Genomic DNA, 16,350 nt, shown 5'->3' on the forward strand with positions numbered 1-16,350 from the left:
TTTACTTATATAGTAGTATAAACAGGCTCTAACAAATGAGACTTTGCCAATTTGGACGCTAGATGGCTGCGGTCTGCCTATATGCTTACATCAAATGATTAAAATCTGATAACATAGTTAAGACAAACACTTAACTATTTATCATCATCATTCCCTTAAATTTCATATTACGTGCTGATCGGGAATATTTACATTCTGATCTTACATTAATACACATCCAAATCTTTTAAATTTTTTTCTCAAGCAGGCATATACACTTATTTACCGTTGATTTTCAAGTTTTAACTACACACGGTTGCGATTTGAATGCACACACATTCTTTAATCATAACTAATAATTAATCTCCCATCATTCAAATTACAATTACAATTACAATTAATCTTCTTCTTATCATATCCTCGTAGGGCACGTGAGAGGGATGTGACTAGAAGAGGGAGAAAAGAAAGAAAAAAACTACACAAAAATGGCACGAAGACAAGAGAAACTGGGAAAGCTGAAATGGCAGAGTTTGGAGGGTAAAAGCCCGAAAGGTTTAGAATGAGAATGTGGAAACGGAAGCCAGAAAATCCAAAACCCCAGAGGGGAAAAAAGTTGAGGGACCCACCTTGACTGCATCCCATTTCACATTATTATTTTTTGGTTTATTTTAACTAAAAAGTTCATGTAAGTTGGATGTTTGAGTTTAGTAAATCAAAATATGTCTTAATTTATTAAACGCTTACAAATTCAATCACCATTAATAAAACTCTCACGTAGGTAATTGCATTCAAATTCACGTTTTTGTGGATCTGATTCTTACTAATTGAATAAAACTTTTGTTGTTGGTTTTATATTATTTCCTTCATTTTTATACATAAGATTTAAGTTTAAAATAATATTTGTTTTTTTAATAAAATTCAATTTATAATATTCTTAATATTAATTATTTTTAAATCAAAATTCTCTTATTAAAAAAATAAAATATGTCAACAAGTCATTGAAAGATAAAAGTATTAATAACAAAAATAATTTTAAAAAAATTATAAATTTAAAGATAAATTTATTATTATTAATTATTTTTTTTAAAATTTAATAAATTGGGTAATTGAGTCCTTATATTAACCGATGGACTATTATTATTATTATTTTGGTGAATTTATTATTATTAGTACGTACAGAATATTATAGTATTTTTTGTATACTAAGATTATTATTACTTGTCTTGTTTTGTTATTTTGGCCGACACGCAGAAACTCACACACTGAACACTCTCGTGCTGCTTTTGCTTATGATATTCTCTCTCTTCATTAGACTGAGCAAGCTTCGAATCTCCAATATCTGTCCCTTTCTTTAATGGCCTTGCCTTGTACAACCAGTCGCGATCTGAAACTCAACTACTGCTTCTACTTCTACTTCTACTTCTACTTCTTCTTTCGCCTCCATGATACTCTGCATGTGCCTCTCCGCACCTGAACCACGCTTCTGAACGCAATGGCTCGTCCTAGTTTCCCTCTTGCTCTCTGTTTCTCTTTCATCTTCGTTGCTCTTCCTCTTTCCCTCGCCACCACTGACCCTTCTGATGGTAATATATTATTATTGTTGTTCTTTCTCCGTTTTTTTTTGTTGGAGTGATCATTCTGCGGTTGATTGATGTGATCGGTGTTGAATGACTTAATCTGTATGGTTTTGAGATAAAGTTTGGATTTTGTGTTGAGGACATTGGATTTTTGGGGCTTGATTTTGTTTTGTTAACTCTGGGTGAATAGGGAGTGTTGTAATGCAAATAATGAAGTTACGGGTGGGTGTTTTTTCATTCAAAACACGGTCTTTTTTTATTTTTGCTCTCTGTTGGTAGTTTTTATTGTTTTTTTTTTCTGTTGCAGTTCAAGCTCTTGAGGTCATGTACAATGTGTTGAATAGTCCAACTCAGCTAACGGGTTGGAAAATCGGTGGTGGTGATCCATGTGGAGAGTCATGGAAAGGGGTAACGTGTGAGGGATCAGCCGTTGTTTCCATGTAAGAGATTCACTTTATATTGCACATTTCTGATTTATTTATTTTATATGTTTGTTTGTTGTTTAAAAATTTGTTTTGCAATCAAGGTTTTAAATTGTGGTTGGGGTTTTGTTGCAATGGGAAATTGCTGCAGACAAATGTGGCTGATTCGCTATGCGGTCGCTGCCGCGAGTCTGAAAGACTTGATGTCATGGCTAAAATCGCAGTCGCTGACCGTTTTTTAAAACCTTGATTGTGGTTGAGAAAACTAACTGATCTCTCTGTTGTGATGCTGGATAGTAAACTCTCAGGTTTAGGACTCGATGGGACTCTGGGGTACTTGCTTTCAGACCTTATGTCACTCAGAGACCTGTGAGATAATTTTATTCTGTTGTTTTGTGCTGCACTATACATAATCTTCATTGTTTTGATATATGCTGGTAAACTGGTTATTGGTTTTTTAATTCTTATTTTTGTGTTTTTGTAGTGACTTAAGTGATAACAAGATCCATGATACAATTCCCTACCAGTTGCCGCCCAATCTTACAAGCCTGTAATGTTTGCCTACAATTACACGCTCATTTCATTTTGTTGATCATTTTCACTTTTCTACTTTATTTGAAATGTTAATTATTTTTTTCTGTTGCTGAACTGTGCCATTGCTTTTCAATTGGGACAATCAGGAATTTTGCAAGAAATAATTTATCTGGAAATCTTCCTTATTCCATTTCTGCCATGGGTTCACTCAATTATTTGTAAGTTTCTTTTGAATGTACACATTTTTATTTCATAATATTCAATTGGATCATACGTTGGAGCGCACTTACTGTATTTTCTTGTGGTTTTTAGGAATTTAAGCAATAATGCACTCTCCATGACAGTTGGTGATATATTTGCTAGTCTTCAAGATCTTGGCACCCTGTAAGATATCTTACATAGTTTCTTCATTCCACTTTCCCATCATTTATTTCATTTTCTTAGTGTTCTGACTAAGAAAATAATGCTTACTGTACTGATTTGTGGCCATGGTTAATCAATTTCGATGCTCTTCTTTTTTCGAAATATATGAACAGACGTTTTTTGTTGGCTGAATCAGAGGGACTTTTAACTTTTAGGTTTGAGCTATTATTGGTTTTGAGTTCAATTTTTTTAGTTTTGGATTGGACTCTGACCATGTTCATGGATTGACTTAATACTTGAACTGCATGGTCATTTTTTTTATTAATCATATATCAGGATTCAAATTCATTTACCATATTAACATAAAGTTTATGTTCCAATGGAAATCCCTTCACTAGTGAGAGGAATAGTTTCATTCTGAAACCTTTTATAGTCATTGGTTGTTTTGATAATTATAACTGACTAACTAATAGTAGTTTTATGATGGATTCTATTTGATGATTGGTTGCATTCATTGTCATTGACATAGGGATCTATCATTCAATAACTTCTCTGGGGATCTTCCTCCTTCAGTTGGTGCATTGGCCAATCTTTCTTCTCTGTAAGTTGGATGATGTTTTAATTGATGAACTGGTAGAAATTTTCAGTAAATGTTAATTTAATGCTTATCGAAATTCTTTTGTAGTTTCTTGCAGAAGAACCAGTTGACTGGTTCTCTTAGTGCTCTCGTTGGTTTGCCTTTGGATACTTTGTAAGTTCTTCACCCTTTGGGCCTTGAATTATCTGCATTCAGTTTCTAATGTTGCTCTATACTTTTCCAGAAATGTTGCAAACAATAATTTCAGTGGATGGATACCCCATGAGCTTAGTTCCATCCATAATTTCATGTAAGTATTATGGATTGTTGTTTGAAATGCCTATCTGTTTTCTAATGCATAGCTTCAGCAATGTGGTTAATGTGACTCTTTAAATATTAACTAGATACGATGGAAATTCTTTTGAGAACCGTCCTGCTCCTCTTCCGCCGACAGTTACTTCACCTCCTCCCAGTGGATCTCATAGACGTCATCATTCTGGATCTGGTTCACATAATAAAACACAAGCTTCTGATAATGAAAAATCTAATGGCCATAAGGGTTTGACAGTGGGGGCTGTCATAGGCATTGTTTTAGGTTCAGTACTGGTGGCTGCTATTGTGTTCCTTGCTCTTGTTTTCTGTATCCGAAAGCAAAAGGGGAAGAAAAAGGGTGCAAGAAATTTTAGTGGGAGCCTTCCTCGTGGAGTTATTAATGGTGATTTCCCTTTCTTTTTGTTTCCATATATATATATTATGATTCTGTAATTTGGTTTCTTTGTCAAAATGTAGTTTAAAATGGTATGTGCATTAGTTTACTCCAATCTTTGTTGAATGTTGATATTTGGAGGCACTAAAGGTGGAAACTATAAAGTAAGGTGTTTATAAGGCCAAATTGAGAGAAATTGGGATTTGGAGCTTTGTATTTGGTGTAAATTCCATGCATAGAGCATTTGCTCCATTATAGTTTTATAGCATGCTTGGTTTAACGTCAGCTAAGTGTAGATGCATGTCAAGACCAAGGCATTACATTGTAGCATCTGTGTAAACTTGAGATTTGACGTGAATGTGCTGAAAAAATGCCCATATCAAACGTGCAAGCAAACACCCACTTAATTACATCTGTTTTGTATTAAAAATGGTATAGTGGAATTTTTCTTTATTCTCTTACAAAATTCATTTGCATTACCCTTTGAATCTGTTTTTGTAAATGCTCCTTCACTTCATAATCATTACTATTTATTTATTGTTTTGAGCTTAAGGGTGGTATATATGCATCCTAACCAGTTCAGCTTTTCTTTTGGGTTTTGTGCTTTCAGTAACTCCTCAGATGCAAGAGCAGAGGGTAAAAAGTGCTGCTGTTGTTACAGATCTCAAGCCTCGTCCAGCAGAAAATGTGACAGTTGAGAGGGTAGCTGTAAAAAGTGGATCTGTAAAGCAGATGAAATCCCCTATAACTTCTACATCATACACAGTTGCTTCTCTCCAAAGTGCAACAAATAGCTTTAGTCAAGAATTTATTATTGGTGAAGGTTCTCTTGGCCGAGTTTACAGGGCTGATTTTCCAAATGGAAAGGTAACCTTTTAGTGTTGCATTTGTTATCAACCTTCCTACTGCATTTTTGGAATTTATTCTTGTTATGTATGGAACAAAAATGCCTATTAAATTACCAGCTGGATCTTCAATTGGTTGAACCAGTTCTTGATGATTTATAGACATTTTTCTTCATCAGTAATTTTGGTTTTGCTGCATTTTAAATAATGTTTCTTTTTTCCTCTTTTGTTGTTTTTAACCTTTAATTTGGTTTGAATTTTTAATTTTTTTTATTATCATTATATTTGTAGCATATATGTTGTGCAATCACAAGTAATGAAATATTTGGCTTCATAGTGCCTCTTTATTCACTAAGGCTGCACAATGATCCATCTACTCTCTGCCTATCTCTTCATTTTCTTTTTTTATTATGGCTATTTTTTATTTTCTTATGAATTTGAACTTGGAGAAAATTATTTTTATCCCTATAAAATAAAAGCTATGGACACTATAATATGTTATTATGCTAATGGTTCCGATATTTGCTTATGTTTAGGTAATGGCTATTAAGAAGATCGACAACTCAGCTTTGTCATTACAGGAGGAAGACAATTTTCTTGAAGCTGTTTCAAATATGTCACGCTTGCGGCACCCAAACATTGTGACATTGGCTGGATATTGTGCAGAGCATGGCCAACGACTTCTAGTTTATGAGTATATAGCAAATGGAAATCTGCATGACATGCTCCATTTTGCTGAAGATAGCAGCAAGGATTTGTCTTGGAATGCCCGTGTACGCATAGCACTTGGCACAGCCCGGGCTTTAGAGTATGTTTCATTCACATCTGACATATTAAGTCTCTCTTTGGCATGGCCTTGACTGGCTACCCGACCCCCCTGTTTTTCCCTCAAGTAGAGTGAGTTAGCATATCACATTCAGGCTAATTTCTTGAGTTATGCTTTGTATGTCAGGTACCTGCATGAAGTGTGCTTGCCTTCTGTTGTACATAGAAATTTCAAATCTGCAAATATATTACTTGATGAGGAGCTCAATCCTCACCTGTCTGACTGTGGTTTAGCTGCTTTGACACCAAACACTGAGCGGCAGGTTGGAGAAGAAGCTTTTGTTTCCTTCATGCACAGCTGAACATTGTTTTTGTATCTTTTATTTCTCACTTCTTTGATTACCATCATTGAGTTTTAACAGGTATCAACTCAGATGGTCGGTTCATTTGGTTATAGTGCTCCTGAGTTTGCATTATCTGGAGTATACACTGTAAAAAGTGATGTTTACAGCTTTGGGGTGGTTATGCTGGAACTATTGACTGGTCGGAAGCCACTTGACAGGTGAGCCTACCATACTTGATGTAAAGAAATCATGTCCATCACTTAAATGTTTATCCTTCATTATTATCTTTCTTTTCTGTATGGCTTCTTACATTCATTTGTAATTTTTGCAAGTTTAGTTCACGGGTTCGATCAGAGCAGTCACTTGTGAGGTGGGCTACACCACAACTCCATGATATAGATGCCTTGGCCAAAATGGTTGATCCTACTTTGAACGGCATGTATCCTGCAAAGTCACTGTCACGCTTTGCTGATATCATTGCCCTCTGTGTTCAGGTAAAGCTTCTCTAATGACCAAATGAACAACAAATGGCTAGCAACTTGTTTTAGTACCTATTCCATTTACTGCACTCGTGCATTTATTTCTGCACTATAGTTTAGTCTTTATAATAGGGCAAATGCTAACTGGTACCAAAGGGCATTAGTTAAGGGAAACGAAAGTAGAAATTTTTTATTGAATGAAATGGAGGAGTGCCTCTAGTGTTATATGTGACAAAAAGTACTGCTCAAGTTTAAGTATTGCTATATGAAACCAAGTGTTGGGCATAAAATACCAACAAAACAATAAGATTCATATAGTAGACATATTAGACAAGGTTAGGAATGAATGCATTAAAGAGAAAGTTGAGGTAGCATCTACTTTAGAAAAAGTGGTAGAATCTTGCCTTACGAGGTATGGACATGTGTGGAAAAGTCCAACGAGAACGAGGTCCACTAAGAAGACTAGATCAGATGGAGGGTAGTCCTACTACTAGAGGTAAAGGGAAATGCAGAAATTTGGGACAAGAGTAAGAATGAGTGCATTAGAGGGAAAGTTGAGGTAGCATGGACAGTCCTGTTAGAGGTAAATGAAAACCGAGAAGAACTATTGGCAAATCTATTAAGAAGATAATAAAGTTGAATGGATTGTTTATAGACACTATTCACTAGAGAACATCACGGCTTGATTGTTTGATTTGTGTTGCTCATTCCACCTAGTGGGACAAAGGTTTGATTGTTGTCAATTTTCATTGTAAAGTAGTAGTACAAGCCATTTGACACTTGCTTTTTCAAGTAATTAAATGCATTCAATAGGGTCTATTTAATGCAACCTTAACGGGACCCTTGTAATAATTGGCATTGTTGACCAAATGGTGCACGTAAACTTAGTTGGTGTTGTTGCAATCATCATAATTCTTCAAAAGATGTTACTAATGATTTTGATTGTGTGCACAGCCGGAACCCGAATTTCGACCTCCGATGTCTGAGGTGGTGCAAGCATTGGTTCGGTTAGTGCAAAGAGCAAGTGTGGTTAAAAGACGACCAAGTGAGGAATCTGGTTTTGGTCACAAGACCCCAGACCATGATGCCATGGACATGTCATTTTAAATGTCATAGTGCCTCTAGTGATCTTTTGCAATTTTGTGCAGTTTCCCGGCTAAAAAATTACTACTACAAAAACACTGGAAGTAAGGAGTAGAAAAGTTTGTGAAAATGTATCATCAATCAAAAACAAATTCTAGATACTAATTACGCGTTGGAATTTTTCACACACCATTTAACACTATGGAAAATAAGCTGTATATTTTAATTGATTTGCCATGCTGTAATATAATGTAATTTAATTGAAAGTCCATTACTATTATTATTATTATTATTAATATTATTTCTTGCCTTGATGCAAAATAGGTTTTATAAAAAAAAAAATTGTATTACGAACGAACTTTATGAGTTATAGGCTTTGTTGGCATGCACTGATGAAATTCCAACTACCGACACAATCACATAAAAGGCCTCGGAAAAGGGAGTGGATGCTATTTGTAATGAGTTGGATTATTATTATTATTATTATTATTATTATTATTATTATTATTATGACGGTGCATGCATTTGGACGGGTCCTACTTTTTGTTGTTCCCTAATTGTATTCCATTCCCACCCTCTCAATGAAACAAGCATTTGGCGTTTTCCTATCCATTTTTAGCACTTTGTTGTTTTCTTCTTCTGCATGGCCTTGGAATGATTTTTAATTTACAGATAAGTCCTTTTCCTTTTTAATTAGACCGTGTTTGGGAACCCTTGGGACGTTCACACGGTTCAAAATATGAAATGGAGAATTGAAAATTTGTGTAGAAAGCGAGTTTGGTTGGTTCGAACAGATAATCACTCTTGTGATTTCTGGGCCTCAGTGCCATGCCTCAATAAACAATTTGGTGAGATTTTATGGTGAATATACGTTACAACTTACAACATGAAGCACACCAATTATAATCGGTTTGATTTCCATGTTTATCTTTTTTTTTTTTCAATATGATCGATCCTGATCACCCTTTCATTTTTTTAAAGAAAAAACTTTGAATTCATATATAATGTATAATTACACATTACTATGTAGACTCTTCTTCTACTTTTGTCTTTTTCCCCATTTATTTTGACCTTTTTATGTAGTTTTTTAAGTATCTTTGATTATGTTCATTATATATCTTCTTTATCATATTTTAGATAAATAAATTAATCAGATGTATAAGATTATAATTTAAATACATATTTTAATAAAAAAATATCAATACTTAGAATTGATCTAATTATTGTCTAAAATTATTGAAGAATAAAGAACCTTCTCAGTTTGAACTTTAAAGTAATACAAAATTTAAAACTTAAACATGAAAAACGAAGATAATATATGAGGATAAAAACTAAAAAATATGATAAGTTTTTTTATCACGACCAAAAAATTTGGACTTTATGACTAGTAAGAGTTAGAAACATTACCCTACCGAAGCCTATCACATACCCTTTCTTTTTTATTCAATTCAAAAATACGTGTTTCATTAATATAAACACAGTTTGTTAAGTCTCAATCTCATTATACAAGACAATTTCAGAATTTTGATGATTCTAGAAACTTTAACAATATTACATTTAGTTTATAGGAAGCATATCAAGTAAAAGATGATAGTGTGCGTTGAGCAAATTTAAATGGATGATTAAGATTAAAACTAATTAAAACGATTTTGATAATTTGTGAATAGATGTAAGATTAAAATTTATGCCACTTACCTCTCAAGTTCTCATTAGATAGGCCTCCTATTTTTATTACACTTCTAAATTTTATGACAATCATGACAAATCATCCTACCAGGAAGCAAAACTTAAGAATGCCAACTTTAGTCATTATTTGAAATGTTATAAACTACTAAAGGGTGATCTTTTCAACTTAATGATAAAGTATCTAAAATGATACTTGCGGACCAAAACTAATGATGTGGCGTTAGCCATGAACTTGAGAATAGAAATAAGTATCTCATTATAATAAATTAAGGTGATATAGGAAATAAAAAATTAAATTTGCTTCGCTTCATTCTTTTTCCAAATGATGGAATAAAATATTTGTTCCATTTTATTATAAAAAATTACCCAAACAATGAAACGGTACTTTTAATCCATCCGATTCCAACCCATTAGCTCTGTTATATTATAATATATTGTTTCATTCTCTACTACCAATCCAAACATAACCTAAAATAATTATCAAGTTTCTATTAAAAGAAAAATAGTTTTGCTAAGAAATTCAAGAGATTATTGTTGATACGAAACATAAATTTTCTCACTAATATAGATGTTTTTACTGTTGTATCAAGATCAGCACAATATAGATGCCATTACTTGCCATCATGTAACGGATAGGAAAATATGATAAGAGAAGCCCAACTAAGGTCTTGGTGATTGCACTGCACACATTGAAGTGATTTACAACCTCAGGGCCTCAAAACTATAGTCTTGCTCCGGCAGACTGCATTGTGACTAAGAAGCACCAATAAGTAAGGAAGCATCCAAGAGGGTAAAAAGGCACCAAACTTTTGAACAGCCACACCCTTGGTGCTGCCTAATCCAATTAAACCATTGAAAGCCAAAGACAAACTATATTGGTTAAATTCATGAATGAAGGACACTAGGTCATGAATGATGTACAGGTTTATCAGATCCTATGCATGTGAAAGAATTGAAAAATGAGATTCAACCACCGGAAAACAAGATAAACCTAATCACATGAACGTCAAATTTCGATCATCAAGTTCCTAAGTTCCAACCTTCAACATGGGCAAAATGGCATAACTTGCCTAACTTATGTAATTAAAACAGACACCTCGTACCAAAGATATTCTCATTGGATCTTTTTATGTTGCTACAGAAATGTTCCTATTTCCGAGTAAATGAAGCGAAGCACAATAAAAAGTTACAGCCTCAACGATTTATTGGAGTATGCATGCGCTCAACAATTTTGCTCACAGCAGCTCGGGACATCACCAATGTATCATGCAGCAAAATGCTGTAGACATTCAAGCCCTACAAAAAAATGTTAAACAAAGGAAATTTCAACATTATTTGTGGTTTATGCACATGAAAAATCGCCACATAATGATTGTTATGAAATATGGCAGAGCTCGTGGAGGAAGAAAATGATCTGAAAGAAAAATGAAATTGTTTTAATTGAATGAAAAATGTATACAAATGAGAGCTTATATACTAAGTCCTTATAAACTCTATTTTAGTCATATCTATAATCGATGTGAGATCTCAACACAATCTCTCACCCAGGGATGGATGTCTAGACTAGAGTGTGAAGATTGCACTGCAAAAGCTGCGAGCCAGTTTTTTTTTTTTTTTTTTACAATCGAAGTTGAAGTTGACCCAATATCAAATCTATAATAGGCTCTGCTACCATTCATCTTGAATTTAGGCTAGGCGTAATTAACCCTAAATGCTAGCATCTGCTCATGAAGTGAGGATTACCCAAACCCTTATAGCTCTCTACTTTAGCCATATCTATGGTCAATGTGAAATTTCAACAGTAGCTATTGATTATTAATCCATGTATCTGATCCCACCAAGTATAAGGCTTGGTAAATGTTTTGGCTCCCAGAAGCATAACATAAATTTCAAATGAAATTTACAATGTAAAGTTCCATTTGAGCTATGACAGAAGCAACGTGGATAAAATACAAACTTACAATGGAGGGAAGTACGTTAACATAGTGTAGATTTTGTGTAGATAATTTTAACTTTTCATCTATAGCGCCATCTACAAGCAGCAGTTTCTTGGTATCCTCCATTTGATTGTAATAATTCACAATATTCTTGGTTTTATGTGTGGGAACCGCCAGATCCTCAAAAACAAGAAGCTGTATAAAAAAAAATTACCCAGAGATTAGTGTACATTAGCATGAAGAAACTCTTATTTAAACATATAATGCAAGAGCAAACCAATAAATAAGGATTACAAACAGTACACACAAGATAATTATGGGATAAAAAAAAACTTATGTGAAAAGAGCTAAAAGAATACGCAATCTAGTATATCCCACTAGAATCACGACAAAGGCATTTTGGTAATGTAAACTACAGCCTATGATGAGGATAGGGATACATGCCCAAAAGAACCATGCAACTCAAACTCACATTAAGAAAGCACTAAAGGACATGACAGCCGACATATATAGTAGCATTTCCCTTTTGTGATTTGAATTATTTTCTAGTGTCCAGTACTCCAGTTACACTTCTTTATATGGTTTTACTGTATTATTTAGTCGCATGACTAGCTTGCCACCTTTTAACAACCAGATTCTATAGTGCCAAGTTTAGCGGGGGCATGTATTTTGAGCATTGCTTAGTAAAGTACAGTTAACATAAAGGGGGCATGTATTTTGAGCATTGTTTAGTAAAGTACAGTTAACATAAATGATCGCAAGGGACTTTGCACTCAGATGCCATGTGTTAACTCTAGAACCCTGACTCTTTGGTTCCTACTTAATTCCCCATACACCCAACCACAATTCTGTGAAGATATTGCAGTCTATTTTTTGTCTCTACACATGTGGTGTTCATTTGAAAGAACATCCTGCAGTTGATTACTTTTAAAATAAATGAAATATGTTAACATTAAATGATATGATTCAAAAGTCAAAGAGGGAATAAAACAAATATGATCGTCAATCAAGAAGGTTGAGGCTGAGAACATTCATATGAAATATTAAATGCAAACCTACTACACAATGCACTTCACTAAATGATACCTTTAATTTCAATATTTATATCAATATCAATAACAAAAGAAACCCTTAAAAGAAATAATAATATCCTGTATCTTGGCAGTTAGGCTGCTAAATCGTTAAATAAACAATATACTTGCATATATTAAAAACAAAATCTTCCAGAAGTGAAAACTGAAAAATTACACTATATTGACTATTAGCAAGAATGTACACTCATGCAGCAGATAGAATAATTTAGGGAAGGTAACACTTTTTATTTTTTGATGGTGAGTGGGGACACGGGTTGGGGAGGAGACTTGCCTTTCCTTCTGCTGCACGAGCTGATAAAGCAATCTTCAGCCCTAGACGTCGAACCTTCTTATTGACTTTGAAAGCATGGCTTCGGGGCTTAGGGCCATGCATGGTGGCACCACCCCTGAACTGTTACCATTCATTAAGTTTGTTAATTTCAACTGCTAAAAATGGACAATAAGAACACAAAAAAATGAGAAGAAAGAAGGAATAAAGATGGACTAGCAAGTAATGAGCAGAATGCTTCACTACCTGAGGCCCACGCAATGAACCATGCCTTGCTCTACCAGTTCCCTTTTGATTCCAAGGTTTTCTCCCAGTGCCACTGACCTCACTGATAGTTTTTGTTGAGTGAGTCCCCTGTTGATCAAATCAGTTATCAATAAGGAAATACATAACATTCTCATGGAGAGTTTTCATAGCTAAATTTAGATCCGCTAGATAAATTATATATCCAAATACTGTTTTCAACTAATAAATGAAAAAGCATTGTGGAAACATTTCAAACTTTAAAAAATTGAATAGACATGCCAAATCGTAGTTTTGTCCCAAACCCAAATGCTTGTCTCCCCCCCCCCCCCCCCAATCCCAATTTCCTATTCAACTCCATCCCCGTAATCAATTTCCGTGCAAATCCAAGTGAAAAAAGGGGGGAAATGATTACGTATCTCCATCATTTAACAACAGAATACATCCCACAATTGCTAAGCCAATATAGAAAAAAATCGTCATCTTGCCTAAGAAATACAGCATTTCCACTGGATTGCACATGTCCAATGACAATGACAAACAAGCATTAAATTTCAAAATATGAAGCAGTCACTACCTGTTGTCGTTTTGCAAGCTGCCACCTAACAACACGATGAATAATGTCCTTCCGAATAGGCAAATCAAAAACATCTCCAGGTAAAACCATATAGCCCTTGTCTTCATTATGAAAGTTGGTTACTGGAATTAAAAGATCCTGGCAAAGCCCTACATCATAATCAACCGGATTAATGACAATCTTGGTCTCTTGGATCTTATTGAGACATCAATCAGCACATGCCGCCATAAAGACTAGACAGTTTGTCATGAAAGACGGTAGGTAGTGAAGAAAACAGAGAAATAATCAAAGATGCACTCAAAATTTTGATTAGTAATAAGGAGAATCCTAACCAGTGACACTATGGTACATACTACATAGTTTATATGGAAGAGTGTTACTTATGCACCTCCACCAAGATTTCCTGCAACCCCACCATGATTTCCAATAATAACAAGGTTATGGCCCTACATGCAGTTAAGAACTAGAGAAAGCAATTGCTAACTTACATAGGATATTAAGTATATAATTTTAGTGGAGGACACAAAAGTTAAACCTAGCCGCAAATTCCTTTAATTTCAGAGCAGAAGCAGATCATTAAGCATGCATAAAATATTAAGTTCTGACTCGCAGGATCCATTTGAGAACAAAGCTATAGAAAATGTCAAGGAATAGTTACATAATGCATTCATTGAATCTAACTTTAGGCATAAACATGTTCTTAAGTTCTGAGTCTTCTGACATGTAATATACATAGAAATACATTCAGTCAATTAGATCATTGGAGAAAATTATGCATCTTCAACCTATTCATCAGAAGACTGCCAAGAAGTATAACTAAAGAAGAACCCTAAACCCTAAAGGAGAATAAAAACATTGACATGGAAGATATTAGTCTAGATCATAGAAAATGGACAAGAACAAAAAATTATCCCATATCTCAATAATCTAAACAACACTGGAATGCACACCTGGCTGTCAGTTGATTAATCTCCTTTCAGAAATAAATATCAAAATCAGCAAAATGAAGCACTGGTATATTGTATATTTATGTACAAAATCCTAGAAATTATCCTTCATACCAATAGTACGCTCGGATGTTGCCAGAATCTTTTTGGACAATAAATCAGACGGAAATGCACTATCATCATCTCCGGGAGTTAAAATAGAAGTAGAAAACTGCCGGACCATGGACCCGACCTACATTTAAAAACACTACGCCACATTATTAAAGAATAATCAGTAAACAACCAGCATAAGAGAGAACTTCATTGATTAATCCTTCATCCTGAAAGAAATTGCAAATATAGAAGAAAAAACAAATGCAATCGCAATGTACCAAAGAACGATCTGCAGAAAACATTCTCTCCCCAGATAAACCGCCGCATACATCTGTGTACAAAAATAAAATAATCGTATATATAAATATTCACAAAAGCAAAAACAAATTTCGAATTGGCGGCAAATGACAACTCTCTACAATTAAGAAACTACATGAAGGTCTTACCACGTGGTTTATAAATAGAGGCAAACCCAGGTGAATCAAAGTAACATCGTCCTAGTGAATGCAAGGACCCAGAAGAACAACGTAGGATCCTTTTGGAAATCAACGCTGCCATAACTGACCCAACAATCTTCACTAGATTGCACCTTCCATTCGAAATCCAGAGCAGAGGCCACGGTAAGAATAAAGCTTAAAATTAGTTTAAGTGCTCAAAATAAAGCAGATAAGGAACTGAGACATTTCATCAAACACATTGGACGCAACTTAAATTCGCACAACCAACTGCCACATAACATATCTAACAGTATTTTCACCACAAATAGGCCCCTCAAAACAGTGTGAAAAGTAAAAACAGGTATCAAACACAATCTGATGCTACTTCAACCACTGAGCATGATATGAGGAAAAAAGAAAAAGAGTTACTGTTTTGAGGATTTAGTTAGTTGCTGCCCCAAAATTTTGCTCAGAAGAAGAATCTGAACTTTGTCCTGTTCATGACTGCATCTCCGTCTATGCCTCCATGGAAGCTGCTCCCGAGCTCGTTAACGTTTACAAAGGGTGGCTCTGATTAATGGGCCTCTCTGGGCTATTAGGTTAAAAACGGGCTTGAATTTAGACTTTTTAGCCCAACAATTATTTTCTTACTTACTTGGCTTTCTTTATTTATTTTTTGTTACACTTGACTTTCTTTATTTGTTATTTTCGGCTTGGAAAAACATTAGACATGTTAGTCAATTTTCTATATTCTATAGATTTGTGTTTAGACTTTTATGCCTTGAATACCTTCTTTTTCTTTCATGTATTATCGTTTAAAAACAATCATATTTGAGATATAGTGAATGTTAAATGTAGTTACCTCTCTTAATAAAAAAATTAAATCTTGTTTTATCACATTTGGAGAAACTAACTTATTCCTGTTATATTGACACCATTCTTTTTTATTCATCGTTTGGTAAATAAATAGTCCCTTTCTACAACTATAAGCGGTGTACAGCCTTATTTTTTTTATCATTCAAACAAAATCAATTATCATTAATATGGGTACAAGAAATACCCTTCACTGTTACAAAATCAACCAAATCAGAATAAAACAATATTTATCACTTTAGAAGCCGACCTTCATAATGCCTTCATTGAATCAGAATCTTCAGAAGCTGTAAATCTTGTCAATGGAGGTAAAAAAAAACCACCTAAGACATCATTTGATTAAATTAACCGGTTTCCAAGGGGGCAAAAATGTGGGTGTACTTCCTACCGGAAAAAAAATAAAAATCGGAGGTACACGTAATATGTACGAGCATTGAAAGTTTCAGTAAAAAAATAAGAGCATTGAAACTGAATTCATGAGTCAAGGAAAAACGGTTCCAATCTCGTTTAAATCTGAGCAC

General features: G+C 34.3%; 2 protein-coding genes across 2 annotated transcripts; one reads left to right on the plus strand and one right to left on the minus strand.

The window, feature by feature from the left end:
• The first annotated feature begins 1,215 nt into the window (after window positions 1-1,215).
• On the plus strand, window positions 1,216-7,954 carry LOC114368068 (protein STRUBBELIG-RECEPTOR FAMILY 8-like). Its single transcript, XM_028325417.1, has 16 exons — window positions 1,216-1,562; window positions 1,864-1,996; window positions 2,276-2,347; window positions 2,463-2,528; window positions 2,659-2,730; window positions 2,825-2,896; window positions 3,405-3,476; window positions 3,561-3,626; window positions 3,697-3,762; window positions 3,857-4,167; window positions 4,769-5,025; window positions 5,540-5,811; window positions 5,956-6,091; window positions 6,191-6,330; window positions 6,450-6,606; window positions 7,546-7,954. Exons 1-16 carry the CDS (start codon window positions 1,472-1,474, stop codon window positions 7,696-7,698), a joined length of 2,136 nt encoding a protein of 711 aa, XP_028181218.1. The 5' UTR covers window positions 1,216-1,471; the 3' UTR covers window positions 7,699-7,954.
• A 2,258-nt stretch (window positions 7,955-10,212) lies between these two features.
• Window positions 10,213-15,541, minus strand: LOC114368717 (50S ribosomal protein L4-like). The gene is made up of 9 exons (XM_028325949.1): window positions 15,386-15,541; window positions 14,966-15,108; window positions 14,798-14,850; window positions 14,541-14,658; window positions 13,480-13,628; window positions 12,906-13,013; window positions 12,663-12,782; window positions 11,322-11,492; window positions 10,213-10,656 (listed from the first exon to the last, which is right to left on the minus strand). The coding sequence occupies exons 2-9, from the start codon at window positions 15,075-15,077 to the stop codon at window positions 10,555-10,557; spliced, it is 933 nt and encodes a 310-aa protein (XP_028181750.1). The 5' UTR covers window positions 15,078-15,108; window positions 15,386-15,541; the 3' UTR covers window positions 10,213-10,554.
• Between the last annotated feature and the right edge of the window lie 809 nt (window positions 15,542-16,350).

Source organism: Glycine soja, chromosome 9, assembly GCF_004193775.1.
Source record: "Glycine soja cultivar W05 chromosome 9, ASM419377v2, whole genome shotgun sequence".
NCBI classification, from domain to species: Eukaryota; Viridiplantae; Streptophyta; class Magnoliopsida; order Fabales; family Fabaceae; genus Glycine; species Glycine soja.